At 46.9% G+C, this 16,979-nt stretch overlaps 1 protein-coding gene across 4 annotated transcripts in view; it reads left to right on the forward strand.

The window, feature by feature from the left end:
- The window catches only part of GTF2H4 (general transcription factor IIH subunit 4), a 194,799-nt gene that overhangs the window by 128,188 nt on the left and 49,632 nt on the right, over window positions 1-16,979 (forward strand). For all 4 annotated transcript variants that reach the window (XM_063952239.1, XM_063952237.1, XM_063952236.1 and 1 more), the window contains exons 3-5: window positions 5,574-5,678; window positions 9,045-9,176; window positions 15,166-15,262. In XM_063952239.1, the coding sequence (XP_063808309.1) occupies window positions 5,574-5,678; window positions 9,045-9,176; window positions 15,166-15,262 (334 nt within the window). The remainder of the gene's footprint in view (window positions 1-5,573; window positions 5,679-9,044; window positions 9,177-15,165; window positions 15,263-16,979) is intronic.

A 16,979-nucleotide genomic window follows, 5' to 3' on the forward strand; every position in this document is an offset into this window, starting at 1 on the left:
CGCTCTCAGCCTGTCCAAGTGCAGTCGGACAATGCGACAGCGGTCGCATACATCAACAAACAAGGAGGAACGAGAAGCCGCATGGCAATGCGGGAAGTAGCTCGAATCCTCAATTGGGCAGAATACCACCAGGTGATATTGTCGGCCGTGTTCATTCCGGGAGTGGACAACTGGGAAGCGGATTATCTCAGTCGTCGGGATCTTCACCCAGGCGAATGGTCATTAAATCCAGAAGTGTTTCACATGTTGGTTCAGCGATGGGGTTATCCTCAGGTGGACCTGATGGCATCTCGACACAATCATCAAACGCCCCAGTATGTGTCCAGAACAAGAGATCCAAAGGCAGTCGCGGTGGATGCTCTCACTGTCGCGTGGCCGTACAGTCTGGTGTATCTGTTTCCACCGTTTCCGCTGCTCCCTCTGGTGCTAAAACGGATCAAAAGAGAGTCGCTCACAGTCATACTAGTGGCGCCTCATTGGCCTCGGAGAGCTTGGTTCTCGGATCTTCGAGGATTACTCGCAGACGATCCGTGGCCGCTCCCGATACGTCCAGACCTGTTACAACAGGGTCCTTTTCTTTACCCCGATTTAGCGCGGCTGCGTTTGACGGGGTGGCTGTTGAGACCGCCCTCTTAAAAAGAGAGGGCATTCCAGATTCAGTTATACCAACCATGTTACGAGCTAGAAAGCCGGTTACGGCAGCTCATTATTACAGAATATGGCGAGCCTATATAGGTTGGTGTGAAGCTCGGAAATTTCCGACATCAGCTTTCAAGTTATGCCGCCTTTTGTTGTTTCTACAATCAGGCTTAGATGGAGGATTGCGTTTATCTACACTAAAGGTGCAGGTATCTGCTTTGTCAATTTACTTTCAAAGACGATTGGCTCTATTGCCGTCTATACGCACCTTTCTCCAAGGTGTAATCAGGGTACAGCCTCCTTTCATTCCACCTACAGCGCCATGGGACTTGAATCTGGTTTTGGAGTTCTTACAGTCTTCATATTTTGAACCCTTACAACAAGTGGATATAAAGTTTCTCACTTGGAAAACAATTTTTCTCTTAGCCTTAGCTTCGGCAAGGCGTGTTTCGGATTTGGGTGCCTTGTCATGCAAGCCACCGTATTTGGTGTTTCATGATGACAGAGCGGAACTTCGGACGAATCCCGCCTTCTTACCAAAGGTAGTGTCATCTTTTCACATCAATCAACCAATAGTAGTTCCTGTGTTGACAGCACATTCCGGAACTCTGGATGTGGTTCGCGCATTACGCGTTTATGTATCCCGAACGTCTTCAGTTCGTAAGACGGATACGTTATTTGTTCTCTATGATGCTGCCAAGATGGGTTGGCCAGCATCTAAACAAACTTTATCCAGATGGATAAAACTGACCATACGCCAGGCTTACCTTCATGCTAGGTTACAACCGCCTACGTCAGTAACCGCTCATTCCACACGTTCTGTGGGAACTTCATGGGCAGCTGGTCGTGGGGCTTCTGCGACGCAGCTTTGCCGGGCGGCTACATGGTCTTCAGTGCACACGTTTGTGCGCTTTTACAAGTTTGATACTTTTGCGGCATCAGCATCTAGCTTTGGCCGCCTAGTGTTACAAGTGCCAAACTGCTCTCCCGCCCACGGGGGAAGCTTTGGTACGTCCCAAGAGTACTCCAGTGACCCCTAGTGGATGAAAAAGAAAATAGGATTTTGGTACTTACCAGGTAAATCCTTTTCTTTGAATCCATAGGGGTCACTGGACGCCCACCCAGAGCAGTTTACTTACTTGGGGTTAGTTCTGAGGATCTTATGGTAACACATTTTCACCGACTGGTTCAAGTTACAAGTGCTGGTTAGGGTGTCAACTGTTAGTTGTCAGTAACGTTATGGGTTAACTTCGTTATTGTCAGTTATGTTATATGTAATACTCCATTATTAACCTCTCTTAATTCCTGTTCGGCTCAGTAAAAAACACTGAGTAAGTGCTCGGGGATATGGAGGGGTGGAGTGTTACTAAATTTAAATATTCAGTGCTGTGTTCCTACGGAAGCCCGTCCATATCCCAAGAGTACTCCAGTGACCCCTATGGATTCAAAGAAAAGGATTTACCTGGTAAGTACCAAAATCCTATTTTCGGGAGGTGCCCCCTCACCGTTTTTTTATTTTGGCCTTACCAGTGTCTCCTCCGGACAGGGAGGTGGTGCTGGCAGCGATACAAAAATTGTGTCAACAGAGGGTCATTGTTCCCGTTCCCCCGTCACAACGGGGGGAGGGGTTCTACTCGAGCCTATTTGTTGTGCCGAAACCGGATGGTTCGGTCAGACCGATTCTGAATCTAAAATCCCTCAATCCATACTTGAAAGTTTTCAAGTTCAAGATGGAATCTCTTCCAGCGGTGATTTCCAGCCTAGAAGGGGGGGATTTTATGGCGTCAGTCGACATAAAGGATGCCTACTTACACGTCCCGATATATCCTTCGCATCAGGCATTCCTTAGGTTTGCGATACAGGATTCTCGTTACCAATTTCAGACGTTGCCGTTTGGGCTTTCCACGGCCCGAGGATTTTCACCAAGGTCATGGCAGAAATGATGGTTCTCCTTCGCAAGCGAGGGGTTACAATTATCCCGTACTTGGACGATCTCCTGATAAAGGCGAGGTCCAAGGAACTGTTGCTGAGGAGTGTAAATTTGGTGCTGTCGGTGCTGCGACAGCACGGTTGGGTGCTCAATTTGCCGAAATCTCAGTTGATTCCGACCACTCGACTGTCCTTTCTGGGCATGATTCTGGACACGGAGTTACGGAGAGTATTTTTTCCAGAAGAAAAAGCTCTGGAACTGCAGTCGATGGTCAGGGAACTTCTGAGGCCGACGAGTGTGTCAATCCATCACTGTACTCGGGTTCTGGGGAAAATGGTTGCGGCGTACGAAGCCATTCCGTTTGGCAGGTTTCATGTCCGGGTGTTTCAGTGGGACTTACTGAGCAAATGGTCCGGGTCTCACCTGCACATGCACCGGAAGATAAGTCTATCTCCCAGAGCCAGAATTTCTCTCCTGTGGTGGCTACAAAGTTCTCACCTCCTAGAAGGTCGCCGGTTCGGTATCCTGGACTGGGTACTTCTGACAACAGATGCAAGTCTCCGGGGCTGGGGTGCAGTCACCCAAGGAAGAAACTTCCAGGGGAGATGGTCGCTCCAGGAAGCATGTCTCCACATAAATTTTCTCGAGTTAAGAGCCATTTACAACGGCCTGCTACAAGCAAGAAGCCTTCTTCAGGGTCGACCTGTCCTGGTATAGTCAGACAGCATCACAGCGGTGGCACATATAAACCGTCAGGGCGGAACAAGGAGCAGAGCGGCAATGGCGGAGGCCACAAGAATCCTTCGCTGGGCTGAACAACACGTGAGCGGCCTGTCAGCGGTCTTCCTACCGGGAGTGGACAACTGGGAAGCAGATTTCCTCAGCAGACACGATCTCCATTCGGGAGAGTGGGCTCTTCACCAAGAGGTATTTGCAGAGGTGACGAAGCGTTGGGGAATTCTGTTGATTGACATGATGGCGTCTCGTCTCAACAAGAAGCTCCTGAGGTATTGTTCCAGGTCAAGGGACCCCCAAGCCAGTGTGGTGGACGCCCTGGTGTCTCCGTGGGTGTTCAAGTCGGTGTATGTGTTCCTTCCACTTCCTCTCATTCCAAAGGTACTGGGGATCATTCGTCGAGCAAGGGTTCAGGCGATTCTCGTCGTTCCAGATTGGCCAAGAAGGGCCTGGTACCCGGATCTTCAGGAATTACTGGTGGAAGATCCTTTGCCGCTTCCTCTAAGAGAGGACCTGTTGTTGCAGGGTCCATGCTTGTTTCCAGACCTACCGCGGCTGCGTTTGACGGCATGGGAGTTGAGCGCCAAATCTTAGCTCGTAAGGGTATTCCCGGGGAGGTCATTCCTACTCTCATTAAGGCTAGGAAGGAGGTTATGGCGAAACATTATCACCGTATTTGGAGGAAGTATGTTTCCTGGTGTGAGACTAAAATGGCTCCTGCGGAAGATTTTCATTTGGGTCGTTTTCTCCACTTTTTGCAGGCAGGTGTAGATGCAGGCCTGAAATTGGGCTCCATCAAAGTGCAGATTTCGGCTTTGTCTATTTTCTTTCAAAAGGAATTAGCTGTCCTCCCGGAGGTTCAGACGTTTGTGAAAGGAGTATTGCATATCAATCCTCCGTTTGTGCCTCCTGTGGCTCCATGGGATCTTGACGTGGTCTTACAGTTTCTCATGTCTTCCTGGTTTGAACCTTTGCGTAAGGTTGAGTTGAAGTTTCTCACTTGGAAGGTAGTCATGCTGTTGGCGCTGGCGTCTGCAAGGCGAGTGTCAGAGTTGGCGGCCTTATCTCATAAGAGCCCGTACTTGATTTTTCATTCGGATAGGGCGGAATTGAGGACTCGTCAACAATTTCTGCCGAAGGTGGTTTCTTCGTTTCACATTAACCAACCTATTGTGGTGCCAGTGGCTACGGATGCTGTGGCAGTTCCAAACTCTCTGGATGTGGTGAGAGCTTTGAAGATCTACGTCGCCAGAACGGCGGTTGCCAGGAAGACTGAGGCGCTGTTTGTTCTGTATGCTTCTAACAAGATTGGTCATCCTGCTTCAAAACAGTCTATTGCACGCTGGATTTGTAGTACGATTCAGCAGGCTCATTCTTCAGCCGGACTACCGGTGCCGAAGTCAGTAAAAGCCCATTCTACCAGAAAAGTGGGCTCGTCTTGGGTGGCTGCCCGAGGCGTCTCGGCTTTACAGCTTTGCCGAGCGGCCACCTGGCTGGGTTCAAACACTTTAGCTAAGTTCTATAAGTTTGATACCCTGGCTGATGAGGACCTTGCGTTTGCTCAGTCGGTGCTGCAGAGTCGTCCGCACTCTCCCGCCCGGTCTGGAGCTTTGGTATAAACCCCATGGTCCTTTTGGAGTCCCCAGCATCCTCTAGGACGTAAGAGAAAATAGGATTTTAGTACCTACCGGTAAATCCTTTTCTCCTAGTCCGTAGAGGATGCTGGGCGCCCATCCCAGTGTGGACTGTTACTTGCAGTGTATTCTTGTTGGTTAACTTAGTTTATACACGGATTGTGTATTTCTGGTTTTCAGCTTGTTGCTGTTGTTAATTCATACTGTTATCTGGTTTACTGCTACTCCGGTTGAACGGTATGTTTGTGGTGTGGGCTGGTATGTTTGTAGCCCTTAGTTTACACAAAAATCCTTTCCTCGAAATGTCAGTCTCTCCTGGGCACAGTTCCTATAACTGAGGTCTAGAGGAGGGGCATAGAGGGAGGAACCAGTTCACACCCAATTTAAGTCTTTTCAGTGTGCCCAAGCTCCTGCGGATCCCGTCTATACCCCCTTGGTCCTTTTGGAGTCCCCAGCATCCTCTACGGTCTAGGAGAAAAGGATTTAAAGGTAGGTACTAAAATCCTATTTTTTTTTTAAAGTGACTTTAATATTGTTGACTGTAAGCTGCAAATATGGTTGATAATAAAGGGGGACTCATTAGGTTGGCTGTTTACTTTGTCTCCTTCATTGTTTCTCCTTTAAATCTTTCCCAGGGAACTGCCATGCCTTGCCAAGAATTATGTGATGCGCATGCTCTTTCTTGAACAGCCTTTGCCACAAGCAGCCGTTGCATTGTGGGTAAAGAAGGAAAACCACAAGTAAGATCATGTGAATTCAAGAAGCCAAATGACTGAAACATGTAAAAAGGATAATGTTTCTTTTGCGTTCTTAGGGGTTGAGTCAGTTGTGAATTGTGTTAGTGATGTGCCGCCGGAGTGCAGTGCATCTTGCAACAGCATCATCGCTCATGGTTGCGCTGGAAAATGAGCATTGTTGCTCTGCCATGATTCCCAGTGATGTGCGCAAGTGCACATTCCGATCACATATTAATCAGAATTGAATCAGCGCAATAAGCCTGATATGAAATGGCAAATAGTATCATGAGTTTTGTAATTTATTACTATTTTGTTTTTCCTGGTGCACCATCCAGAAATATCCCTAAAAAAAAAAGAAAGAAAAAAAACTTTATCATATTTTCATTATTTCCATCTATGTAAATTGTGGCACCACATTCTGTAGCAGAGTCCAAACCATGTATTGACAACTAAAACCGATGCGACACAATAGAGGGGACTGTTCATAAGAATTAGGAAATTAGGGCAAAGGGAATTTGAACAAATTATAAAATTGCTCCTTTTGTTAAAATTAATTACTTAAGAGGATGGTTAGTGGTATTTATAGGAACCAAATACTTGTTAGCTTTGCCAAGTCCTCTACAGACCTCTTCTCATTAGCATCAGTGTCCTTATTACGGTGATATACCAGTATACAATTTTTGCCTACATACATTTTGTTGATCTATTTAGTCTTGGCCTGTATCTAAATTTAATTTATATTCTAAAGAACCTACTGAATGATGGATTTGGTTTAGTTTGTAATCTAAATGGAATTAGTTGCATACACATTTGTAACCCAGTCAGACCTATAGTAATTATTTAAGCAGCAGCGCGGTGGCATATTATATTGTTGGTGATTGGATATATAACCATTGTATTTTTAAACATGAGACTCTTCTTATACAGTTAACGTTTTTGCTACAGAGTTTTTATTACCAATTCATCCTAATTTAGGGGTATATTCAATTGAAGTTGAAAGCTGCCGTCTGTCGAAAAAGACGTCCGTTTCCTTTTTTAGGTCGGAAGGGGTTCTGACCTATTCAGTCTAACCCCAAATTTTTCAACAAGTTGAGGAATTCAACTTGTCGAAAAGCACGTGGATCAGCGGAATAGCTGCCGATCTGCATGTTTGTGTCAAAAACGCCTTTTCCACCATCTCAATTCGACTTTGAAAAAGGTCGAAGTGAGACGGGGAGAGCAGCGCTGGAGGACGTCACAGCAGCGTCCACCCGGCTCCAGCAAGCGGCTGTGATGCGGGGATGAGGAGAGGCAGAGACGTGTGTGTGGGGGGGGGGGGGGGGCGGGAGATGGGGGAAAGCCGCGCACGGGCAGACAAGCCGCTGCTCTCCCCCATCTGCCCGCGGCTCTCCACCGTCTCCCCTCCCGCATCTCAATTCGACTTTTTTTAAAAGTCGAATTGAGATAGCATTGAATAGCCCAGGTCGGATTCATTCCGACAAATGAATGTCGGAATGGATCCGACTTCAATTGAATATACCCCTTAATCTTGACTTTTTCAAGACATTACAGGTTGAGTCTCCCTTATCTGAAATGCTTGGGACAAGATGTATTTTGGATTTCTGATTTTTCTGTATTTTGGAATATTTGCATACCATAATGAATATCTTAGGGATGAGACCCAAGTCTAAACACAAAATGCATTTGTTTTATAGACACCTTATACACGTATCTTCAAGGTAATTTTGCACAATATTCTTTTTATAATTTTGTGCATGAAACAAGGTTTGTGTACATTTAACCATCTAAAAGCAAAGGTGTCATCTCGGTAGCGCTCAAATGTTGATTTTCGGAATTTTTCAGATATGCGGTTTTGGAATATGGGAGACTGTATGTATAAATTCGTATAATTGTATTGCTCCCTTTTTTTGGGGGGGGATTACAGGGAGAGTTCTGTCACTACTGCCAAGGGCATTGTATACTTAGCTTTCATGGTGGTTTCTTAGAAACGAAGAAATCACTTCGCAGTTTGAAAAGCTCTTTGCAAGAAAACATGTTGTAGAGGAGCTTTAGAATTGATACTATGCATATGTATGTGTATTAGTCATGGGCAAAGAGATACAGTGAAGTGAGTTGAGACACATGACCCAGCTCAGTGTAGTGTCTCAGTACATGGCTCTTATATAGATTGTAAGCTCCACTGGGGCAGGGACTGATGTGAATGGGCAAAAATTCTCTGTAAAGCGCTGCGGAATATGTGTGCGCTATATAAATAACTGGTAATAAATAAATAATAAATTTTGTAATGCATTGCATACTGTGCACATGCAGTGAGTGCAGAGAATTCTGGCAGTGCTGGGACTCGTGGAGAGAGTGACTCGGACGGTATCCGGTCTTTAGGTCAACCCTGTGTAGGTCGACAGTCATTAGGTCAGCCACTGAAGGTAGACAGTGAGCAGGTTGACACATGCATAGGTCGACACCGTTTTTTGAGGGGTTTCAGGACTTTTTCATACCTATTCTATCCAAGTGAGCCTAGAATTGTATAGAAACCTTGTGGTGAGCGTAGCGAGACACTGCGCCCGAAGCGTGGCGAGCGAATACGTTTTAATTGTTGGTGGTCCCAGATGGAAAGTCAGGTCAAGACCCCCCCCCCCCCCCCCCCCAAAAAAAAACACACAAAAAAACTCTCGACTCTTTGTGAGTCGACCTAGCCTATGCCGACCTTCCTTACATTTCGACATAGTCATGTGTCTGCCTTCAGTCAGTGTCAACCTTCTCACTATCGACCTTCAGTGGTTGACCTAGTCACTGTCGACCTGGACAGGGTCGACCCAATGATCCACACATGATCCAGACATCTGGGAGTGGGTCAGCTATTCAGCTGCACTGAATGAATCAATGAATCTGATCCATCTCCACTGAGTCAGGATCAGTCTCACAGGCAGTCAGTGCTCAGTGAGTCAGACCTCTGGTAATGTGTCAGCTATTCAGCTGCAATGAATGAATCCGTAATGATTCTGATCCGTCTCCACTGAGTGAGCTCTGTCTCACAGTTAGTCAGTGACTCATACCTCTGCTATTCAGCTGCACTGAATGAATCTGATGAGTCTCCACTGTCTCAACTCAGTGTCACAGACAGTTAGGCACAGCAGCAGCAGCCCTGACCCAGAGCAGCATCACACTGCTCCATCCCAGGGGGTGTCACCCAGGAGTGCTGCCATCCAATCACTGTGACTGACTGCGAGAGGCTACTGGGGGCTCTCTCAACACACCAAACTGTGAGTGACTCCAATCATTCCAACTTCTAATGATTCGAGTCATTGTGTTGAAACAGCAACTCAGTAGCCATCTCTAATTTGTATAGTTTTGTTGGTTTGACTGTTCCAGGGAACATGAAGAGAACACACAGATCCTGTCTGGGTTGCGGCTATGGCACACACAACAGCTTCCCGGAGGACTGCAGGGGCTTATCCTTAATCCAATTTTCAGAGAGAATCTGAGAATTGCCCTGCTTGGAGGGTAAGAAGTAAATTTATTATATTATATTATATTATATTGTATTGTATTGCTGAAAAATGTTTTTTCTATACAGAGACGAGATCAAAGGAAATCCTGATTTCCTAGTTATCATCTAATTGTTTGTTGCCTTCATGAGATAAAGAAAACTGGTGAATTAATAATATCACTATGTAGAATTGTAATTAGAAATGATAGCAATGCAGTCTGCAGTGATCCCATTATAAGCAACACTAATATAATATGTGGTCAGTCACAAGGTGCACCTGTGGGTCATCCAACAGCAGTAATTTCCTTAAGAATCTTCCTGGTTGTTCGGGTACCAGAGTACTAATGAGTAGTATTTACATAGCTGAAGTACAGGGGAGTGAGTTCATGACTGTGGTTATTTTTCCATGGAAATAGTGGCAGGGACTACTTTTCTATATAACTTTGTTTTCCTAAATACCCTGAAATGCCAATTCTACTATAATAGTAGAGGTCCCTCTCCTGGGATGACCCCATACTTTTATAGAATTACAATGATTATATATTTACATACAGTTTTTGCTGAGCTATGTAATTATTTTTTCTCTAGCATCCATAAGGGATATTGGGGAATCTAGTATGATGGGTATACACGGGGTCCAAAGGAGCCAGTGCACTTTAAATTTCTTCAACTGGGTGTGCTGGCTCCTCCCCTCTATGCCCCCTCCCACAGGCAGTTTAGAATTAAGTTCCCTCAGGAGAGGATACACATCTCTGAGCTCCAGAGTTTTCTTCAATTTCTTTTTAATGTTAGTTATTTTCGGTATGCTGTTTGGGCAACAGCATATCTGCACCGTGGGAGTTAAAGGTGGGGGCGGTCACCGGCCTTACGAGGTGTAGAGCCGCTTCCCCGCTGCAGGACCACCGTCCTGAGGGGTTGTTGTTCAGCGGGGCACTGCGCCTTGGCTGTCACAGCCACAGCACGCCGCACACCTCTAACACTGCCTAAAGGTGACATCTGTGGTGAGTACAAACTGGGTCCCTCGTTTCACTGTGCTGCTGAACGCGGGTACGGCGTATGGGACCCTCCCGGTGGGGTCCCGATAGGATCCCCCATGTAGACTGGCACACAACCGCTTAGACTAGCACTTGTTGTGATGTTTTTAAACTGAAAGGAGACTTTGCCAGTATAATAAATCACTATAGCTCCGCCACCATTGGAGTGGACGGAGCTACCTCAGAGTGGGACCAGAGGCATTTTGGGGCCTTTCTCTGCTTACTGCAGTCATACACAGCACACACGGTGCTTCCTGACTCCTCAGCCACGCTGGATATCTGGTACAGGGTGTAGCAAAGGGGGAGAGCCGCTATTGTACACTATCTGGATCCTCTACAGGACTGAATTTATTAGTGTTTACTGTGATATAGATAGCTGACAACCTCACTGGGGCTGTATAGCTAGGGGTGTGCTGGTGTCCTACTCTCTGTGGGTCTTCTCTCACATACAGTAGGGCAGGCTTGCAATATAACTATCTGTGTGTATGTTATTGTGCTTACTGTGAAACATGGGTAAACACAAGCTGTGCAGTGTATGCCACACCAGATTCTCTCCATTATCATCTGATTCTGTTTCATGTGAACAATGCAGCCAATCTTCACAAATCAGTGAAGGGGCTGGGGGGAGAGGGTCCAGAGCCCCACTGGTTAGGGTCTCTTAAACCTATGATGTCTGATATGTCATCCCAGCTCACTGCAAATGTACAGAAAACTCAGCTACTACAACAGGCTGTTGCAGATTTAGCTGCTAGTGCAGATGTTGCACAGCCCCGCTCCTCTCATGCAGGACCACAAAAGCGTGGTTTACCTGCACTACTATCCGACACAGGTGAGGATATAATGGAGGATGCGGACCCCGTTAGTGGGGATCCCGATTCTGCTCAGGGTATTGAACCCCTAATTCTGGCTATACGGGATGTGTTAAAGCTCCCCCTAGAGGACACTGTATCACAGCAGTTGACCTATTCAAGCTGGCCTGGAAAAATCCAGACAGAAAATTCCAAGTGTCCAAAAACTTTTTGCTCACTTTCCCATTTGCTCCTGACGCTAGGAAATTTTGGGGGGAACCCCCAGGGTTGATGTATCAGTCTCTCGACTGTCCAAAAAGACGGTGCTGCCTGCCCCGGGCTCCTTTACCTTTAAAGGACCCTGGGGATAGGAAAATAGATACTAATACTCAAATCTATTTACATGGCAGCACGTGTATCGCAAAGGCCGGTCATTGCGGGTTGCTGGATGACCCATGCTATTCATTCGTGGGCCACTCAAATTCAGGGGGTCCTCTCTGGGGATATGCCCCTGGTCACTATGGTGACCCTCCTAAAATACATTCAGGACACTACACGTGTCCTCTGTGATTCGCTCAAGGAGATGGGGAACATTAATGATAGGACTTCTGCCATGGCAGTGTCGGCGCACAGGGCCTTGTGGTTGCGTCAGTGGATTGCGGACGCAGAATCCAAATGTAGTGTGGAATCCCTCCCCTTTTATGGGCAATGGCTCTTTGGGGTTGAATTGGATACCTGGATTTCCAAAGTTACGGCTGGGAAATCCACGTTTCTCCCCTCTGGGGCCCCGTCGGCGAGACGCTCCTACCCGGGGCCGTCTGTCCAGTCCCAGGCACCAGAGGTAAGTCCAGAAAACATGCAAACACCAGCTCTCAAGAACAGACCACCAGTTCTGCTTCCGCTAAGGCCTCAGCATGACGGTGCCCACCCACCCCAAGGGGATCTCGGGGTGTGAGCTCGACTGCGTCACTTCAGCCGTGTCTGGGAGGCTTCCTGCCAGGATACCTGGGTCGGAGATCTCGTTTCTCAGGGCTACAGGCTGGAGTTCAACAGTACTACTCCCCAACGATTTTTCAAATCAAGCTTACCAGCTTTGGAGGATATGCAGGTTACGTTGCAACAGGCCATCCTAAAGTTGATCCAGTCCCACGTCATTGTTCCAGTACCAATACCGCAACGCGGCAATGGGTTTTACTTCAACCTGTTTGTGCTACCGAAACCGGACTGTTCGGTAAGACCCATTTTGAATCTAAAATCCTTGACATCTTACTTGAAGGTGTTCAAGTTCATAATGGAATCCCTGCTAGCAGTGACTGCGGGCCTGGAAGAACAGGAATTCATGGTCTCCTTGGATATCAAGGATGCTTACCTCCATATTCCGATTTGGCCGCCTCATCAGGCGTACCTGTGGTTTGCCCTGCTGGACAATCACTTCCAATTCCAGGCACTGCCCTTCGGCCTGTCCACAGCTCTGAGGGTGTTCACAAAGGTGATGGCGGAGATGATGTTCCAGCTCTGGGTCCAGGGAGTCAATATTGTCCCTTACCTGGATGACCTTATGATCAAAGCAAGATCCAGGGAGGTTTTGTTGCTCCATATCGACCACGCTATCCATCTTCTGTCACACCATGGGTGGATCCTCAACTTACAGAAGTCCCACCTGGAGGCTGCTCCTGTTCCTGGGGATGTTGATGGATACTGTGGCCCAGAAGGTGTTGCTACCAGAGGACAAGGCAAGAACATTTCAGGAGATGGTCCGCATGGTACTCCGACCTGCTCGAGTGTCCATCCATCTTTGCATCAGATTGTTGGGAAAGATGGTCGGCTCCTACGAGGCGATCCAATATGGCAGGTTCCATGCCAGAACTTTTCATCTGGATCTCCTGAGCATATGGTCCGGATCACAGCTTCAGATGCACCAGATGATACAGCTGTCGCCTCAGGCCAGGATTTCCCTCCTGTGGTGGCTGCAGTCCTCCAATCTACTGGAGGGCCGGAGTTTCGGGATTCCGGATTGGACCCTCCTCACGACGGATGCAAGTTTAAGAGGATGGTGAGCTGTCACCCAAGGGGTGCAGTTCCAGAGCAGGTAGTCAATCCACGAAAGCCTCCTTCCTATCAACATTCTAGAACTTTGGGTAATCTACAATGCGCTGCTTCAGGCCTCTTTGCTCAAGGATTGGGCGATCCAGGTTGAGTCGGACAATGCCACAGCAGTGGCGTACATCAATCAGCAAGGAGGGACAAAAAGCAGAGCCTGCATGTGAGAGGTGTCAAAGATACTCCTCTGGGTGTAATCAAATGCAAGAGCAATGTCCGCAATCTTCATTCCGGGAAAAGACAACTGGGAAGCAGACTTCCTGAGTCGTCACGATCTGCACCCGGGGGTGTGGGTCTCCACCAGCAGGTGTTCCAGCAGATCATCCACCAGTGGGGCTTCCCACGGATAGACATGATAGCTTCTTGTCTCAACAAGAAGCTTCACTGGTATTGCTCACGAACCATTGCCTTGGCCTTACCGGCTGGTCTACCTGTTTCCTCCGATTCTGTTACTCCACAGGGTGCTGAAGCGCATCAGAAATCAGGGAGTCCAGGCAATTCTAATTGCCCCGGATTGGCCTTGGAGGGCGTGGTACGCGGATCTTCTGGGCATGTCCGTCGAAGACCCTTGGTGTCTACCACTACGAAGTTCAGACATTCTTGCAAGGGGTACTCCACATCCTATGTCCTTTTGTGCCACCTATGGCACCCTGGGATTTGAATGTAGTGTTGGAATTTCTACAGTCGTCCTGGTTTGAACCTCTTATGACTGTAGAAGACAAGTACCTCACGTGGAATACGGTGATGTTACTGGCCCTGGCTTCTGCTCGACGTGTCTCAGAATTGGGGGCCTTGTCATGTAAAAGTCCATACTTGGTCTTTTACAAGGACAGAGCGGAGCTCGGGACTAGGCAGCAGTTCCTGCCGAAGGTTGTCTCTGCATTTCACCTGAATCAGCCTATTGTGGTTCCGTCCAGTTCTGACACTTCTGCTCCTCCAGAGGCATTGGATGCTGTGCGAGCCTTGAAGATCTATGTCAAGAGAACGGCTCGGATCAGAAAGACGGATTCTTTGTTCATGCTCTATGATGTGCAGAAAAGGGTTGTCCTGCTTCAAAGCAGTACATTGCTCATTGGATTAGGCTTACTATTCAACAGGCCTATGTGTCGGCAGCCTTACCTGCTCCTAAGTCTCTGAAGGCCCACTCGACAAGATCAGTGGGTTCTTCCTGGGTGGCTGCCCTTCTAGTCTCTGCCTTACAACTATGCCGAGCTGCTACCTGGTCGGGGAAGGACACTTTTGTTAAGTTCTATAAGTTTGATACCCTGGCCAAAGAGGATACCCAGTTTGGGCAAGCGGTGCTGCAACAGTCTCTCCACACATTTCCACCCGCTCTGGAAGCTTTGTACTAGATTCCCCAATATCCCTTATGAATGTAAGAGAAAATAGGATTTTAATTACCTACCGGTAAATCCTTTTCTCGTAGTCCATAAGGGATATTGGGCGCACGCCTCAGTGCATTGACTTTTCTGCAGTTTCTTGTTATGTGGTTACCTGTTCAGCTGTTGCTGTTGTTACCAGCCGTTGCTGGTTGTTATATGTTAGTGGTGTGCTGGTATGTAAATCTCACCACTCTTTATCATATTTCCTTCTCTCATATATGTCCTTTCTCCTTCGGGCACGTTTTTACCTATAACTGCCTGTGGGAGGGGGCATAGAGGGGAGGAGCCAGCACACCCAGTTGAAGACATTTAAAGTGCACTGGCTCTTTTGGACCCCGTCTATACCCATCGTACTAGATTCCCCAATATCCCTTATGGACTATGAGAAAAGGATTTACTGGTAGGTAATTAAAATCCTATTTTTCCCAAATCTAATCGCTATGATATGTTAATATCTGCCAGAGCTACTATAGCCCAGCATTGGAAATCTCTGTCTACTTCTGTGTTGCTAAAGCTATTTCCAAAACCCAATTCCACATTGAGATGGAGACCCGCGATGTCCCATATTTCATGCCCACCCTTCTATCATGAAGTGGTACCCATGGCATTGCTGGGTAATGAAAGTAAAGGTGCTCCCCTCTAGAGACCCTGCAACGTGGCACGTGGATTTTTACATTGTATCATTGTTTTATTTTGTAGAGGAAAAGCCTGGGCAGATGATGGCAGTCTACTTGGTCCTGACAAACATGGAAAGGATGTACCTTCTTTGGATAAATATGCAGAGAGCAGATGGGAGGTGAGGTGGTATATTCTACAGTAATCCACCAATTTGGGTAATTTAGCCACTTTTACTGAATTCTTGCGTCTAAATGTGTTCCGTCATTCACAAGGCCCCCAATAGTTAGTTTGTAGTGGAGGCTAGGACATCATGCACACACCATCATGATTGAACCACCAGATGTGCTTTTACTATCATTCTCTCTTCCCTCTACATTTTCCCTAATAGACAATGAAAGCATATTTACACCTTACAAAATATTGTGGGGAGATTTATCTAATTTGGGAGAGAGAAAGTGGCAAAGTTGCTCATACCAACCAAACCACTTCTAACGTTAGAAGCTGGTTGGTTGGTTGGTTGGTTGGTAGGGCAACTGCTCCACGTTATCTCCAAGATTTGATACATTCCCCCTATGATGATTATTGCCTAGATGTGTTAGGGGCCACAGTGCTCTGATAGCAGCACACAGTAAAGGAAGGATGGGACATATGTAAAACAGGGACTTGCAAAGTAGAATATATAAATATGCAGACATGAATACAAAGGGTAGAAAGGGACGTGCTGCTCATAAAGGCATGGCTGAAAAGAGACAAGAGGTTGTGCCAGAGAGGGGACATTAGGACAGTTTTGAGGGCACATTATTGTGGGTAGTATGGATGATATGGGATACGTTGTAGTTTGTAGATGGGTTTTCAAACAGCCTGTATAGATTTGAAGGCAATGAATGCGATAGGGAACTCTGTAAGTGGGTAGCGGCACTGTAGAAGTCTACTGGGCGGTAGTGAAAGTTATGGTGGGTACAATCTGATGGATATATCTGCAGATCAGTTGATCTGCAGATATATCTTTGGACGGATCAGGCAATGTGCTGTGCATACACACTGCCAGATCCGTCGGGGACTGACGTCATGAACTGGGCGGGCGTGTACACACGTCCGCCCATTTCAGCTGTCACTCACCGCCGGCTGCCGCAGCATGTGTACGGGCGGTCGGCTGGTCGCCCGTACACACACAGCGATGCGCCAGTATATCGGTAGATATATTGGCCGTCGGCTGTGCTGCTGGGCCGACGCGATATGTCTGTGAACGATGGAGTTCACAGACATATCGCCTGTACACAGTAGCCGATGGACCCGCGATACATCGGCCAGTGTGTACGGGCATTTAGTTACCAGAGGTAGAGCTAAGAGAGTGGTAAGTGGCTGTATTTTGATATGAAATTTAAGATGTACAGTATAAAGGGGTGGTCTTGTTGGGGGCTTTGTACGTAATATTAATCAATTCTATTGGATACAGAATGTTAAGGAGGAGCAAGAGTAGGGGTTTACAAAGTGGTACAGCAGATGCGGGGTGGTGATAGAAAAAGATTAGTCTTGCTTTGTCATTGAAGATTTATTGAAGAGGGAATAAATGGGTGAGGAGAATCACAGTTATACAAATTGCATCCACAGGATATCCCACTTTTGATAATGTGGAATCCCCCGTGCATGCAATAGGGCGTCAGCAAATGCCAAAAAAGTGGAGATTCCTAACTGAACACTAATAGATACTGCTGCTCCTAGTTATAAGGATAATTGCATTCCTTAACTAATTAACCAGAAAAAAAACACTTTGCAAGGGATAAATCCCCTGCAAACACCAGGAGCGCTGTACCTATCAATTATCCCAAACAGTATTGATAGATCATATTATACACTTAATCCATAGAATGAAAAAAATTTTGTTTATTATTTTT

The sequence above is a fragment of the Pseudophryne corroboree genome, chromosome 2 (genome assembly GCF_028390025.1).
Source record: "Pseudophryne corroboree isolate aPseCor3 chromosome 2, aPseCor3.hap2, whole genome shotgun sequence".
Classification (NCBI taxonomy): domain Eukaryota; kingdom Metazoa; phylum Chordata; class Amphibia; order Anura; family Myobatrachidae; genus Pseudophryne; species Pseudophryne corroboree.